We start from the raw sequence: 15,021 nt of genomic DNA on the forward strand, positions 1-15,021 counted from the left end.
CCATCTTCCCTTGTCTGCCAATGACAACAGCATGACCCCGATCCCTATCTCTATATATTTAACCAACATGGTTGAAAGTCCATGCAGAAAAGGCAAACAAATATACATAAAACTGGCATAAAAATAATGCCACGCCCATTTTAATGCCAATGACTGTAAGATGACTGGAGTTCAATGCATTCAGACCCTAATGCCTTACCAGGCTATGCAATTACTATTCTGTTTCTATGGCAAGCCTATCAGACTGCAATCCATACTTTATGGAAGCCATTCACACTGCAGCTATCAGCCTCCTTAAACATTTAGTCATCTGACTCCAAGGACTAATTCTAACCTCTGAATGTCTTAATCTATTATGTCTAACCCCATGTTTACATTCCCCAGTTGCTTCTTTGAAGTTTGACCTTTGATTATTGACTGCACAACTGTTTATGGCCCATTTGAACCAGAAGACAATTCCCTGGGTATCAGAACCTGACTGCCGGACTACTTAGATTTGCTAAAGGCTGGTAGTATCCTCTAGTAACTCTTGCCTTGGGGACAGTATTACCATGAATGCTGAAAATGTTCTAAATATGCTTGGCTTATCACCAGTTCCGTGTGGACTTTGGATCTTGAGTCGATTTCAACCCAATTGTCTTAGAAATTACTCAGCACACAAATGACCAAAGAATATCTATAAAAAATCTCTATCTCCGAAGCTTGGAAGGATGAAGCTAAGCTGCCTGTAAGAGTTAAATAAATACATCACCCATTTAGAAAGAGGTTTGTCCAGAAAACAAAGCAATATAGAAGGTCACCTCCACATATTGTTTCACCCAACAGGATCTCCATTCATCCAGTTACATTGACAAATGAGCCCTTGACATTTCATTTCTCCCACTTCTTCCATGTTTGCAGGTGGCTCTGGGGCTGAATGTATGATCAGACAGTTGGAGTCCACAGAAATCTGGGACTATCCAAAGAAGGCTGACCCAGGGCAAATCTAATATGATTCATTGCATTCTCTGGCCTGCATCCAACTGCCAATCCTAAACAGAGTTGAACTAAATAAGCTAATGAATGGTAAGTCACATCCTATCCTGCTTTGTTCCCTTCTCACCTGGAATGCTTTGTCCAGTTCTTGGCACTACAATTCAGGAAAGATATTGACAAGCTGGAACATGTCCAGTGTAGGGCAACCAAAATGATCAGAGGTGTGGAAACTATGTCTCTTGTGGCCTCTTGCAACACTATGATTCTGTGAATCTATAACTCTGTTTCTTCATAGACCAGTCTATCTGCACATCTCACTTTTGAATATGACTACAGGCAATTACTTCCCCAAGCCTCAACAAACTGAGCTTTCATTTCTTGAGCTTGATTCCAACTGTGGGCCAGGGATTCAACTGTAACATTTCAATTCACTTTAACATATGGATGAAGGCATTCAAACATTGCTGGCTTTTACGAGGGCGCATATCTCTCAACTGTAGGCCCTCATGAGAGTCAGTGTGGCAGACTTCAGATGCAATCAGAAGACAGGATGCCACTGTGGTATGCTCTGAATATTTATTGAGTCAACAGCAAGGCAGATATCTACAAGAAATATCACATCCAAAGCACAATTTGGTGGAAGCAAAGCTGTGGGTGCCAGATTGTGCCTTGTTGCTAACTAAGCCCATAAGGCAGTTTAGCGGCTATAGCAGGGGCTTCTGATTTCTGGTAGATTATTGTCAAAACACTGGATGCAATTATTTCTATTGCACTTGAATAGTGGGGCATGCCGGATTTTTTTCCAGGCATTAATCACCACTTCAGCCCGTTTCTCTTCATCTTTATAATATATAGTTTCAAATACAAAAGCCCTGGAATTCTCACTGTACCTGTTAAAAATAGGGTTGAGAATCTGAACAATATTATTCATGTCATTCATATTGAGACACCGATCTACACAGGGGGATGATTTGCTGAAAAAGATGAAGCAGCTATTCTGGCCCCCATTAGCTAGCAGCTTTTCTACTGGGCTGTTCTTGCCTCCATTAAGCAAACGCCACTCAGCATGCTTTCTGGGCAATTCCTTATCTGGCCTAGCAGCAATGATATTTTTTATTTTATTTGGGATATATATGCCATTCTTCTCCTTAATAGCATTCTTCATCTGTAGCATCTCATTGTCAGGCAAGACAGCTTCCAGGTTCGTTGGATTAGGATTGCTGCAGTACTTTTTATCCAGCCTTACAGCCACAGCATACTGGTATCGGTCTTCAAGTCCATACCTAAAATGAATAATAGAAATGATAACATTGAACTGCACTGCTGAGTGAACAAAAATTAAGTAAGGCCTTCGACAAGGTCCCCCATGACCTTCTGGCAAAGAAACTAGTCAAATGTGGGCTAGGCAAAACTATGGTTAGGTGGATCTGTAATTGGCTAAGCGAACGAACCCAAAGGGTTCAACTATATTCCCCACCCCCACCAATTGATTTTACCATTTTATATAAGGGGCACCATTTTACTATGTAGTTGCATATAACGTGACTTGAGCATTCATGCATTTTGCTATCCACAGGGAATCTTGCAATCAAACGCCAGTGGATACCAATTGCACAGTGTATTTTGAAATTTGTGATTAAATTAATTCTTCAAGGGAAAGGGTTCATGTCTTTCATCAAATCTTAAATTCAAAAAAAGAAGTTAAGAATCACTGGTATGAAATTTCCTCATTGCCCTTTATTAGGAATTAAATCAAATCTACTAAATGAAATATATACAAGAATACCCATACCATACAGATTAGCTAGTATTCAGTTAATAACATACATAGGCATAAGTCCATCTTATCCCTGTGGATGTTTTTTGTTTGTTTGTTTTTGTGGTTATCATGGAGGTTGCTGTTCTTTTCCAGTCTTCACAATGACCAAAATCCCAGCCTGAAGGAGATCGCTAGAACAGGAGATCTCTAGAACAGATCACCTGAACACTTCCAGCAGCCAGGAGTGATGTAAATCCTGGTTTACTGTTAGTAAAAAATATATTAGTTTATGCTTTTTGCATAAAGAGCATGCATGCTCTGTAAGGTTTCAACTGATGTGGTTTTGAGATTTCTATTGTAGCTCCATGACTGTCTTTCAACTGAAAGAAGAATAATTGTAACAAATTCCTCACCATCTGATGTAGTCAATGATCGTCTTCAGATGTCTTGTGTCTATGGCTTCAAAGGCTCCATTCTCCAAAGAAAGTAAGACAACCACCCAGAAGAAAGTGAAGGATGGCCAGTGTCGGATTGTCTGTCAAAAAGGAGCAGCAAAGTATTTATGGGTCAAGAGCACAATCAAATGAAGTATCCAGGGAGCAAGGGCTCAAAAACTCTGAAGAGTAGACTAGAGATCTAATGAGTTTTGTTAAGAAAGGCTTGGATGCAAATATGAGAAGAATAAAATACCTTAATCTTAAAGTGGGGGTGGATCATATATAGATGTTCAGAAAAGAGAGTGCATCTATACCAGACATGGGCAAACTTTGGCCCTCTAAGTGTTTTAGATTTCAACTCCCACAATTCCTAACAGCCGGTAGATTGTAAGGAATTATGTGAGTTGAAGTCCAAAGCACCTGGAGGGCCAAAGTTTATCCATGCCTGATCTATACTGTAAGAAAAAAAGCCCTTTATCTGCTTCATAACCCTTTTCCACATGCATTTTTTTAAAAGACAAATTGTGTCCCTTAGCTAACAAGTCATACAAAGGATAAATAGCATTACATTTTAAGAATTCAGCAACAATAAGAAAAAACATGGATAACACATCTAGATTAAAAAGAAAAGTTAACATTAAAAATACACAATCTATCCCTTCATCCAAAATTGCATAGAGAGCACATTTACGGTTGTAATGGTCCAAAAAATTAAATTGAAAAATTGCTCTGTAAGTGCAGTGCAGGGATTACTTACCATAACATTCATTATAAGAAAGGGATCTGTCTTCTTTCAAAAATTGAAATGTCACCTAGGGCCCTTCCACACAGCCATATAACCCAGAATATCAAGGCAGAAAATCCCACAATATCTGCTTTGAACTGAGTTATCTGAGTTCACAATGCCATATATTCCAGTTTAAAGCAGATAATGTGGGATTTTAGTCCGCTGTGTAGAAGGGGCCTCATGAGCAGGGACAAGTCCCCAATTTTGGGGTTTTTTTTAGTGTTGCCTCGTCTTTCCTGTAAGTGCCAATTTAATTGTGCCAAATTAAATATGAAGAAGCTGCAGTTACGCCAAAGCATACAGGGTTCATGAAAAAGATACTGCTGTCACAAATTTTTAAAAGGGGAATTCCTAGAGAACAAGAGAAGTCCCAACAAACTGGAAGAAGGCCAAGAAGGGAGTAAAAAAGGACGCAAACAATTACTTTCTAGGGCCCTTCCACACAGCCATAAAATCCAGGATATCAAGGCAGAAAATCCCACAATATCTGCTTTGAACTGTGTTATCTGAGTCCACACTGCCATATATTCCAGTTCAAAGCAGAAAATGTGGGATTTTATTCAGCTGTGTGGAAGGGGCCCTAATCAGCCAGACAACAATACCAGGAGATATCCTAGAACAAATCACTAAACAGACCGTCTGTACACATTTAGAAAGGAATGCCATGCAAGTCATGCAAGGTTAACCTTATATCCTTTTTGATAGAGCTCCAAGCTTGATAGCTGAAGGCAATGCTGTGGATGTAACATATCTTGATTCCTGTAAGGTCTTCCACAAGGATATTCTCACAAAGATGCTAATAAAATGTGAGCTAGACCACTGCTTCTTAAACTCTGAGCCCCAACCCCAAATGGAGTCTCCTTATTTCAACATTGGGGGTCACAAAAATGGCAAGAGTAAAAAGGTTTCTGAATGCCACCCATTTACACAAATCTGCTAGCAACAACATGCAGGATTTATAGTGGACTGTGCAGAACATGTTTCAGCTGTACTACACAAAAAGAAAATATTTAGACTATTTTATACGCCTCTATACCTGGGATAACATAAAAATGGGTGGGAAGGTGTTATGAGTGGGAAAGTTTAAGAAACCCTGGGCTAGACAATGCTTCTGTTAGATGGATTGGAAATTGGTTAACTGACCAAACTTATGACCTTATCACATGGGGGACCTCCATTCTATGCCATTTCATCAGCAAGCATGGCAAAATGACAGGCACAATGGGCATCTTGTTTTGCCATGCTTGCATCTCCATTGCCCTGCACACCGCTCTGGCAGAGCGACACTTCGCCCATCACACGGAGGAAGCATTGCCCAAACCGGGCCGAAGTGTGCTGGCTCCATTGGAGTCAGCACAACACAGGAAGGCTCCCATGTTTGGAGGGAAGTGTCCAAGGACACATCCAAGGACGCTTCTACCCTGATTGGGGGCAGGGCTTCTGCAAGAAGTCACACAACATTGTTTGATGACAGGCGTGTGGCTCCATCTCCGAAGCATGCTTGAAGCATCCTAGGATACGTGATTTGGTCAGTATGATGAGATCCCTGAAAGGGTTACTAATGGCTCCTCTTCGTCCTGGAGTAAAGTAACTAATCCCACAGAATTCTCTCCTAGGCCCAGTCCTATTCAATATCTTTATCAATGACTTGGACAATGGAATAGGGGTCATGTTTATCAAATTAGCAGATGTCACCAAAATGGAAGAAATGGCTAATATCCCAGAAGACAGGACCAGAATCTAAACTGATCTTCATAGATTAAAGAGCTGGCCCAAAGCTAACAAAAACGAATTTCAATAGGGAAAAATCTGTGGTACTACACTTCGGCAGAAAAAAATTAAATACACAGATATAAAATGGGTGATAGTTCTAGTGAAAAAAATGCATGTGAACTGGATCTAGGAGTTTGAGACCCCATCTCCATTGCCATATAATGCAGTTTGTAACTGCATTATATGGCCCATGTAGACTTGTATAAGGCAGTTTAGCTGCATTGATCTGTATAATAATAATAATAATAATAATAATAATAATAATAATAATAATAATAATAATAATAATAATACTTTATTTATACCCCGCCACCATCTCCCCAAAGGGACTCGGGGCGGCTTACATGGGGCCCTGCCCAGGACAATACAATATAACACAACATAAAAACAACATATCATAATACAATTAACCAATACAATTGATAAATATACAGTACAACACAGAATCAAGAAAGCAATCTAACAGGGGTGAGCCGCATGAACACTAAATTAAATTACAGGCAGTTCCCAAGATACAAACAAAATAGGTTCTGTAGATTTGTTAGTTGAATCTGTATCTAAGTCAGAACAGACACATTTTAGTAGTAACTCCAGTCAAAAAATGTATTTTTAGCTTTGGATAGCATAGGGATGGGTTAACAGCTCTGTGCCTGTGGTGTATGCTCTGCTGTCTGTGATCCTGTTCAGATTTCCCCTCAATGCCTGTCCCTGTGATAAATGGATTTTGAAAAAATCAGCTTATTATTTGTTTTTGAGATCTTGTATTTATAGTTTGATTAATGAATTTCTCACCAGTGTTTTTCATGGCTCCGTAGATGTGAGAATTATGCAAGATGGTTAGCAGAAGAGAATTTCCATTTCCTGATCGATTTTCAGCCTTCATGTCTATTCCTAAACAAGGTGGGTTATATGAATAATTTGTTCTGTTATCACTGGACAGCTGTTAATATTTATACATGATGCCAACAAGGACATGGAAAGCCCTGCCTGACCAATATAAATGGAGAGCTGGGAAAGGATCAGAAGCCAGAATCTCTCAACAAGAAGCATCAATGGATTTCAGGGTAAGTTGCTTCAACTGCACCCATTAGAGTTGCCTACAGTGGCCCAGATGAAGCTTCTTGGGTTAAAAAAATCTTGGCTCTTGGGAAGTCAAGGAGAAAAGTAATGACTTCTACATATGATTCCTATTTGGTAGCACTTTTCACCAAGCTGTCTATATTTCATCTCTGTAGAATTAATACATTTTCACACGGTGTTAAATGCAATGGCCCAATGCTGTGTTGTGAGAGCTGTAATTTTATAAGATCTTTAGTTTTCTCTGCCAATGAGGGTAAGTTGTCTCCATTGTATCCATTAGAGTGGCCTACAGTGGCCCAAATGAAGTTTCATAGGCCGAGAAATCTTGTCTGTTGGGAAATCAGGGAGCAAAGCAATAACTTCTCTGCACATGATTCCTTGCCATTTGCATAGCATTTTTCACCAAGCTGTCAATATCTCATCTCTGGATGACATAATTTTAACTGCCATGGCTCAACATTATGGAATCCTGGGAGTTGTAGTTTTACAGGTTTTTTAAATCTTCTTTACCAAAGAGTGCTAGTGACAAAGCATTCTCTTGAAGTTTCGCTTCTGGAACATGGCCATACAGCCCGGAAAACTCACAGCAAACCAGTGATTCCGGCCATGAAAGCCTTCAACAACACATCTGGACATTGTTTGGTTCCTGTTACAGGGTAAGGTGCATGTTAAAAGCATCAGAACAAACATGATTAAAATGCTGTATCATGTCTGTTTATCTATTGCGTTCTTACTTTTCGTTCCAGATGTATCTTTTCTTCTGTGCTCTCTTCATGTCTCTGATGGATGACCATTGTATCAGTGGCAAGGAGAGTGTTCTTCTTACATCACTAGAGAAAACTGTAGAAAAGGGCCCTCTGGTGACAGTTGGTAAGTAATACAGGTCCCTAGAGAAGACATATAGCCCGTGATGTTGTGTCTATGATTTGCCTCATGATCTGACCACGGGGTGCTGAAAGATAACTCAGTAGTGTACCTATGATCATCAACAGGCCTAAAAACTGGTATATGTGGAAAATGAGGTGGGGAGGAAGTCGGGGAAGAAACCAATCCAGAAGTGTCTAGTTTTCATTAAATCAGAGTTGGTAGAACCCACAAGGGCCATTATGTCTTTCCCTGGAGGAAGACATAACTCAAGCACTCCCAACAGATGACTGTTCATCCTCTGTTTTAAAACCTGCTGAGAAGGAGGTTCCATCATACTCCAAGGCAACATATTCCATTGCCAAACACTTCTAACCATCAGGACATTCTTCTAATATTTAGTGGAATCTCCTTTCCTGTCGTTTGAATCTATTGCTCTGTGTCTTAGGCCCCTTCCACATTGAACTGGATTATATGGCAGTGTGGATTCAGATAATCTAGTTCAAAGAAGATATTGTGGATTATTTGCCTTAATATTCTGGGTTATATAGCTGTGTGAAAGGGCCCGTAGTCTCTGGAACAGCAGAAAGCAAGCTAATCAAGGGTTGTCAAGCTCACACTTCAGATCAGTAGGTAAAGGTAAAGGTAAAGGTTTTCCCTAACTTTAAGTCCAGTCGTGACCGACTCTGGGGTTAGTGCTCATCTCCATTTCTAAGCCGAAGAGCCAGCATTGTCCATAGACACCTCCAAGGTCATGTGGCCGGCATGACTGCATGGAGTGCCGTTACCTTCCCTCCGGAGCAGTACCTATTGATCTACTCACATTTGCATGTTTTTGAACGGCTAGGTTGGCAGGAGTTGAGGCTAACAGCAGGCGCTCATTCCGCTCCCGGGATTTGAACCTGGGACCTTTTGGTCCGCAAGTTCAGCAGCTCAGCACTTTAATACACTGTGTCACCAGCCCCCCCCCCCCTGCTCTTTCATGGCAATTCTGTCAGGAGGGCCTTTCTGCCTGGCAAAAATCAGTACAAATCTAAAATTCTGCATCCAGAGCTCTTCAGCGAAATAACCCCACACTGACAGAAAAAATATATATATTTGGGGTTGTGGAAACATAAGGGGTTCCAAGGGCACCTCTAAAAGGGTTTTTGAGTACATAATTATTCTGTAGGTCAGGGATCCTCTAGACAGATCATATGTGTTGGCAGGTTGTAACATTTATATTATTGTAATTATGCAGTCCGTTTTTTAAATATCCCAGTGTTTGCCAGAATCCTATCACCATTAATGTTATGCAACTTTATGCATACTTAGCTATGTAGCAGTTGTGACTATGCATAATTGAACTCCGTGAAACATTGGCCACATTGCATAAAACTCCCTTTGCCAGCTTGCTACATCATAACCTAACAGCTGCCTCCCTGCTGCATACAAATCTGAGCAACTGTAATTCCTGCAAATATCAATCAGTTTACAAACATGTAACTCAACAGAATTCCATATAACAATTTTGTTGTTCTGGAATAAAAAGATAAAGGCAAAGGTTTCCCCTTGACATTAAGTCTAGTCGTGTCCGACTCTGAGAGGTGGTGCTCATTTCCATTTCTGTCAAAGAGCCGGCATTGTCCGTAGACACCTCCAAGGTCATGTGGCTGGCATGATTGCATAGTGCACAATTACCTTCCTGCCAAAGCAATACCTATTGATCTACTCATATTTGCATGTTTAACTGAGAGGTTGACAGAAGCTGAGGCTAACAGTGGGAGCTCACCTTTTCGTCAGCAAGTTCAGCAGCTCAGTGGTTTAATCCGCTGTGCCACCAGGACATACTTCCTGTCAATGTCTGGCACCAGCTGCAACATTTTATTCCTTGTCCTTAAATGGGTCTCTTTTCAGTTCTAAGCTAAGCTACCTCCAAAGTGTGGTAGCTAGACAAAAAAAACTCGCATGAAAGTTCATGAAAGAAAACTCTTATTGCGCATTCGTGATCTATGGTTTGTGTAATCACCATCCAGAGCCCAAACTGCTTCCAGGATTTCCACTGTAATCATTCGCACAGTCAAACCACTTTATTTGCAATACTGGTTTGAAACTGACTTAAGTTATCAAGGTAGATGTGCCCTTGATTACAGTGCTATAGTGCATCAGTGAATTGGAGAAATTATACTTTTGTACTTTATAACTAAATCTAAATCAAAATTCAAAGATGAGTATATTTGCCCTTCAAACCATAGGATCTTTTCAGCAAGCCAAATTCTTCACTCCAATACCTTTTTTTTAAAAAAAAATCTTTAATAAAGCTCTACTACAGTTACCCCAACAACAGCAAAAATCCAAGCAGCCAAACTACTAGAACTCATGCTTCTTTACGTGAATCTGGAAGACCCTTCTCTAAACATCTTTCTTTCTTTCTTTCTTTCTTTCTTTCTTTCTTTCTTTCTTTCTTTCTTTCTTTCTTTCTTTCTTTCTTTCTTTCTTTCTTGTACTTTCAGTCCAAAATGAAGACCGTAATGCAGCAGTGAACCAGACCAGAAACAATCGACGTGATATTTTCTATGAAACAAACCTGAAGTGGGTTTGGTTTTACCAATCTGCTCCCAGTGGAGCAGTTTCATTCTGGAATAGCTATGCTAACAGATGGGAATATCCCTGCTGGGAAGGAGGATGTGGAGCTGGTTACTACAGTCCAACCCGTGGTCCTTACTGTTACTATGCTGAAAGCAATCGAGAACACAGTACCACTAGTTTCAAGGTGTTGGTGAATGAACATGACTTTGAATCATTGAAATGGCAATCAGATTCCAATGGTAATGTTCCACGTAATTCAATTGATACTTGCCCGGGAGCAAAAGTCTATGTGGGGAAAAATCAATATGGCTTAGGAAAAGTAGTTGTCAAACACAGGTCTTTCTTCATTGGAAGGAACGGTAAAGAATACTGGTATAAAAAGTATGATGTCTTGACCATTTATAAAGATTATCAATCTCAGCAAATCAACAACGTCAAGTACATGAAAGAGCAGGGGATATATAGCAACAATGCCCTGACCTTGTTGACCACTAAAGTCATCAACAATAACTGTGACTCAGCAAAGAAGATTACCACCTTATCAAAAACTGTATCCTTTGAACATCGCTGGGAGGTTGGAGTTGCCCTTTCGCAGAGTGTGAGCAGTACTATTACACTGGGGATACCTGAAGTCATTGGGACATCATGGGGTTTTTCATCAGAGAAAACCTACAACTGGAATAAAGGTTTCACGCAGACTGAAACGGTCACATTTACTGAAACTGTAGAAATTGACATCCCGCCTAACCAGAGCTGTGAAGTGACAATGGAGGGCATAACAATGAAGGCAAGAATTCCCTTTACTGCCAGAGCAACTCGTTACTATTATAACGGAGAGAGTCGAAGTGCCACCGTCCAAGGGGTCAGCAATAGTGATGTTGTGGCACAAGTGCACACAGAAATTAAGCGGTGCCAACCCATCCCTGATGCAGAGCCATGCCTTTCAGAGGTCAGGGGCACATATTAATAATCCTCTATGCTATTCCCTAGCCATTCATTGTCCTGCACCAGAAATCAAGAAAATAAAATATTCCTCTGGGTAACATAAAGGACAACAGATGAGGGCTGAGCTTTGATATGAAAGAATCTACTTAATCCAATAGAAGAAACAGTGATTATTCCTCTATTCCATCATGCTACAATATAAACACGCTTCCCGATTGTGAATAAATTTGCTTGGGAATAAATATCATATATTGCAATGAGACTTATATTGGGAGTATTTGTTCTCAAGACTGTTCTCAAGACTAAATCCAGTTGTGTTGCTCAAATGGTACATAGATCCCATTGAAATCAGTGGGAGAAGTCAGTCAGGATTGAAACTCCATTGCGGGTGTGAGGATTGAGTGACCCTTCAGTGGTTTGTCTTCTTCATCATTAATTATGTTGGCTAAGAATGAGAGGGGTCGCAGGTCAATAACACTTGAGACTGACACTGAAACTTCATTTTCAATCCCTCTCTTTATTTGGTACTATCCAATTCCACACTTTCAATTAGGACTGCGGTGATTCATCAGAAGGACAAGCACATTCACATTCCAAGCAGTCCAATGTCTTATTTCAACCACTGACAGTGTACAAGGCTTCTAAGCAAATTATATTTCTCTATACTATGTGTGTGTTTTATGAAGGCCCCACAGATATAAGTGCTGTACTCTTTTAAGTGCCCATTGCACAATGATTAGATTCTTAGATTCTTGCTGGACACTTGTCTCACATCACCTATGTGTCAGTGATATGGTCACAGCAGCTGTACGGCATGGACCAGAAGAAAAGCTAATGGCATTCTGTTCAGATGTCAACTCTAACAGAGCATCAGCAGTGCCAAGGGACACAATTCATGAGGAGATAAAAGTGCCAGCTCTGAGAAAGGCAAGAGCACCACTGACCATAGGAGTCCTAGATGTTTGGGGGTAGGCAAAGGAAACTCATGAATGGCTGGACCAGAAGAGCTTCCCCAATGCTCCATAGATAGGGAAAAAGAAGAAGGAAGGAGGGAGGGAGGGAGAGAAGGAAGGAGGGACTCAACAAGAAAGAGTCTATGAAGGAGGACTGAGGGTCACTCAGAAGTAAGGACCCATCTGAGTGTGAGGGAGCACTTGGCAGTGTTGGACCACAGAGTCAACCTTCTAACTCCTTCCTGGCAGGTGCCAAATGATGCTGGAAAAGGAACAAGCAGAAGGAAGATTTATGGTTTTCCTAAAGCAAATATGGATGACGGGAGACTTCAATCCTGATTTCTTCAGCCTTCAGAAGTTTTGGAAAGAACAAAACTCAAACACTGAGTACAAAATCTTGTGATGACCAGTGGCTGCTTAGAGATAGTGGAAGTGATACTAGGGTAATAAGATTTCCAGTTTTGCTTTAAACATGAGATGCAGTGTTATGGAAAACCCCATCTCTAAGCTGGTGATACCAACTTCTATATTCTTGAAATTCAACCACTCCCATACAAGATACTGAGCACTGATACTATGAAATCAAAATAGCACCACCCTCCCACATAAGAGGAAGGAATCACTAGGACAGAGGAAATGTTGTAGTTTGGAGAAATGACAGAGCACTGACATAGCAACTACCAATTTGTCCATCCTAGGTGGACTGAGTATGCACAATTCAGACCTCAGTGACTGTTGGGAAAGAGTAGAACTGAAAACCATTTGGGAGGAAAGAAGAAATGGGATGCATTAAATTCTGAACATTGACAGTACACACAGCAACATTTTTTCATCTGTTTTGCACTATTAGCAGCATGTTTCAGTTAATTCAGTGGTTCTCAACCTGTGGGTGCCCAGGTGTTTTGGCCTACAACGCCCAGAAATCCCAGTCAATTTACCAGCTGATAGGATTTCTGGGAGCTGAAGACCAAAACATCTGGGGACCCACAGGTTGAGAATCACTGAGTTAATTGCTTTCCTTCACCCCTGGAGGAATCTCAGTTTTTTTCCAAAAATATTGCAGGAATTGAACAAAAATTCTTTCACATCTGCTTGAGTTAGCTGGACATATGAAGTGCTACAAAGCAGCTCAAACACAAAGAAATATCTACAGCAAGAGTGGGCAAGTTATATATTTAACATTTACATGAAACATACTTGGATTTTGTGTTCCATCTCCAAGGCTTTGGTTCCATCTCCAAGATATCTCATTGTGTACATTTTCCAAAATTGAAAAAAAAAAACTGAAATCCAGTTGACAATAGGCAAAACTGCAATGTCATGTCTATGGGATGGAGCATCATGGGGGACAGGAGTCTCCTGACTGTCGTATGACTGCAAAACCAAATAGTAAACAATTTATAGAGCAAAGTTATTGGAAATCATACAGCATAGCAGATTGGGTAATGCCCATTTCAGTGGAAACAGTTTTTTGCAATGGACAAAACTTCCACACCTCCCTGCAGATGTCCATAGATAAAATTACCTTCAGGCTATGTGTATAATGTATATATGAAACATAAATGTATTTCAGGTTTGAATTTGGGTCCCACACTTCATCATCATCATCATCATCATCATCATCATCATCATCATCATCATCATCATCATCATTATTATTATTATTATTATTATTATTATTATTATTATCTTTATTTATACCCCGCCTTTCTCCCCGTGGAGACTCAAGGCGGCTAACAATTCCCCACTAGACAAGTTTTTAAAGTACAATACAAAAGTTAAAAACAATTAAAAAGTAACAATGTAGTAAAACAGAAATAAAATAAAATACATGCACTCGAGGCCATTATTGGATGGTTGCGTTCCAGTAGGTTGAGGGTGAATCCAGCAAAGACGGAGATCCTATGGCTGGGCCGACCGGGCAGTGGGGACATCCAGTTGCCAACCCTGGATGGCGAAGTGCTACGCCCGTCTTCACTAGTAAAGAGTCTGGGAGTCCTATTGGACCCTTCATTGACGATGCAGGCCCAGGTCTCCGCCGTTACCAAAACTGCCTTTTTTCATCTTCGGCAGGCTAGACGGCTAGCCCCCTATCTGTCTAGGGACAACCTGGCTACGGTGATCCAGGCTACAGTCATCTCGAGACTGGATTACTGTAACGCCCTTTACATTGGCCTTCCTGTGTCGGTGATCCGGAAGCTCAAATTGGTGCAAAATGCAGCTGCCCAGCTCCTTGCAGGAGTCCCGATAAGATGCCACATAACACCAATCTTACGGCAGCTGCACTGGTTACCAATTGAGCACCGGATCACTTTCAAAGTGATGGTGCTTACCTTCAAGGCCTTACATGGTCTAGGGCCAATGTACCTGAGGGACCGCCTCACTCCCTACAAACCCCAGAGATCCCTCCGTTCTGAGGACCAAGACCTATTGGAAGTCCCCAGTTTTAAGACCTTGCATCTAACAACAACTAGATGCAGAGCCTTTTCAGTAGTGGCGCCATCTCTCTGGAACACCTTGCCACCTGAAGTTCGTGCCTTGCGGGACTTGTCGGCCTTCCGCAGGGCATGTAAGACACATCTGTTTCGACAAGCTTTTGAGTTCTGTTGTTGATGTTTTAAAAGGTGCTTTTAGGATGTTTTTAAGATGTTTTTTAAAGATGTTTTTAAGATGTTTTTTAAATTGTTGATTTTAGCCGGTTCTTGTAAGCCGCTCCGAGCCCTAGGGGAGTGGCGGCATATAAGTTTGAAAAATAAATAAATAAATAAATAATGGCCTGTAAAACTCATATCCCCCCCCCACACACACACACACACACGCTACCACCCAACCTCCCCAAAACCTGCCCCTTATCCTTCCCCAAATGCCTGTTGGCAGACG

The 15,021-nt window shown here is 40.9% G+C and overlaps 2 protein-coding genes across 3 annotated transcripts; one reads left to right on the forward strand and one right to left on the reverse strand.

Annotated features, from left to right (window-relative positions):
* Window positions 1-1,534: 1,534 nt before the first annotated feature.
* Window positions 1,535-8,604, reverse strand: LOC103279771 (uncharacterized). Of its 2 annotated transcripts, none has more exons than XM_008116451.2 (3): window positions 7,546-8,604; window positions 3,148-3,269; window positions 1,535-2,258 (listed from the first exon to the last, which is right to left on the reverse strand). In XM_008116451.2, exons 1-3 carry the CDS (start codon window positions 7,603-7,605, stop codon window positions 1,673-1,675), a joined length of 768 nt encoding a protein of 255 aa, XP_008114658.1. In that variant the 5' UTR covers window positions 7,606-8,604; the 3' UTR covers window positions 1,535-1,672. The 2 variants fall into 2 exon arrangements, with proteins under 2 accessions (XP_008114658.1, XP_008114659.1); XM_008116452.3 differs by lacking the exon at window positions 7,546-8,604 and adding an exon at window positions 3,929-4,256.
* LOC103279772 (natterin-3) lies at window positions 6,642-11,450 on the forward strand. The gene is made up of 3 exons (XM_008116453.2): window positions 6,642-6,795; window positions 7,558-7,681; window positions 10,168-11,450. Exons 1-3 carry the CDS (start codon window positions 6,688-6,690, stop codon window positions 11,208-11,210), a joined length of 1,275 nt encoding a protein of 424 aa, XP_008114660.2. The 5' UTR covers window positions 6,642-6,687; the 3' UTR covers window positions 11,211-11,450.
* The last annotated feature ends 3,571 nt before the right edge of the window (window positions 11,451-15,021 follow it).

This window comes from Anolis carolinensis, chromosome 6 (genome assembly GCF_035594765.1).
Source record: "Anolis carolinensis isolate JA03-04 chromosome 6, rAnoCar3.1.pri, whole genome shotgun sequence".
NCBI classification, from domain to species: domain Eukaryota; kingdom Metazoa; phylum Chordata; class Lepidosauria; order Squamata; family Dactyloidae; genus Anolis; species Anolis carolinensis.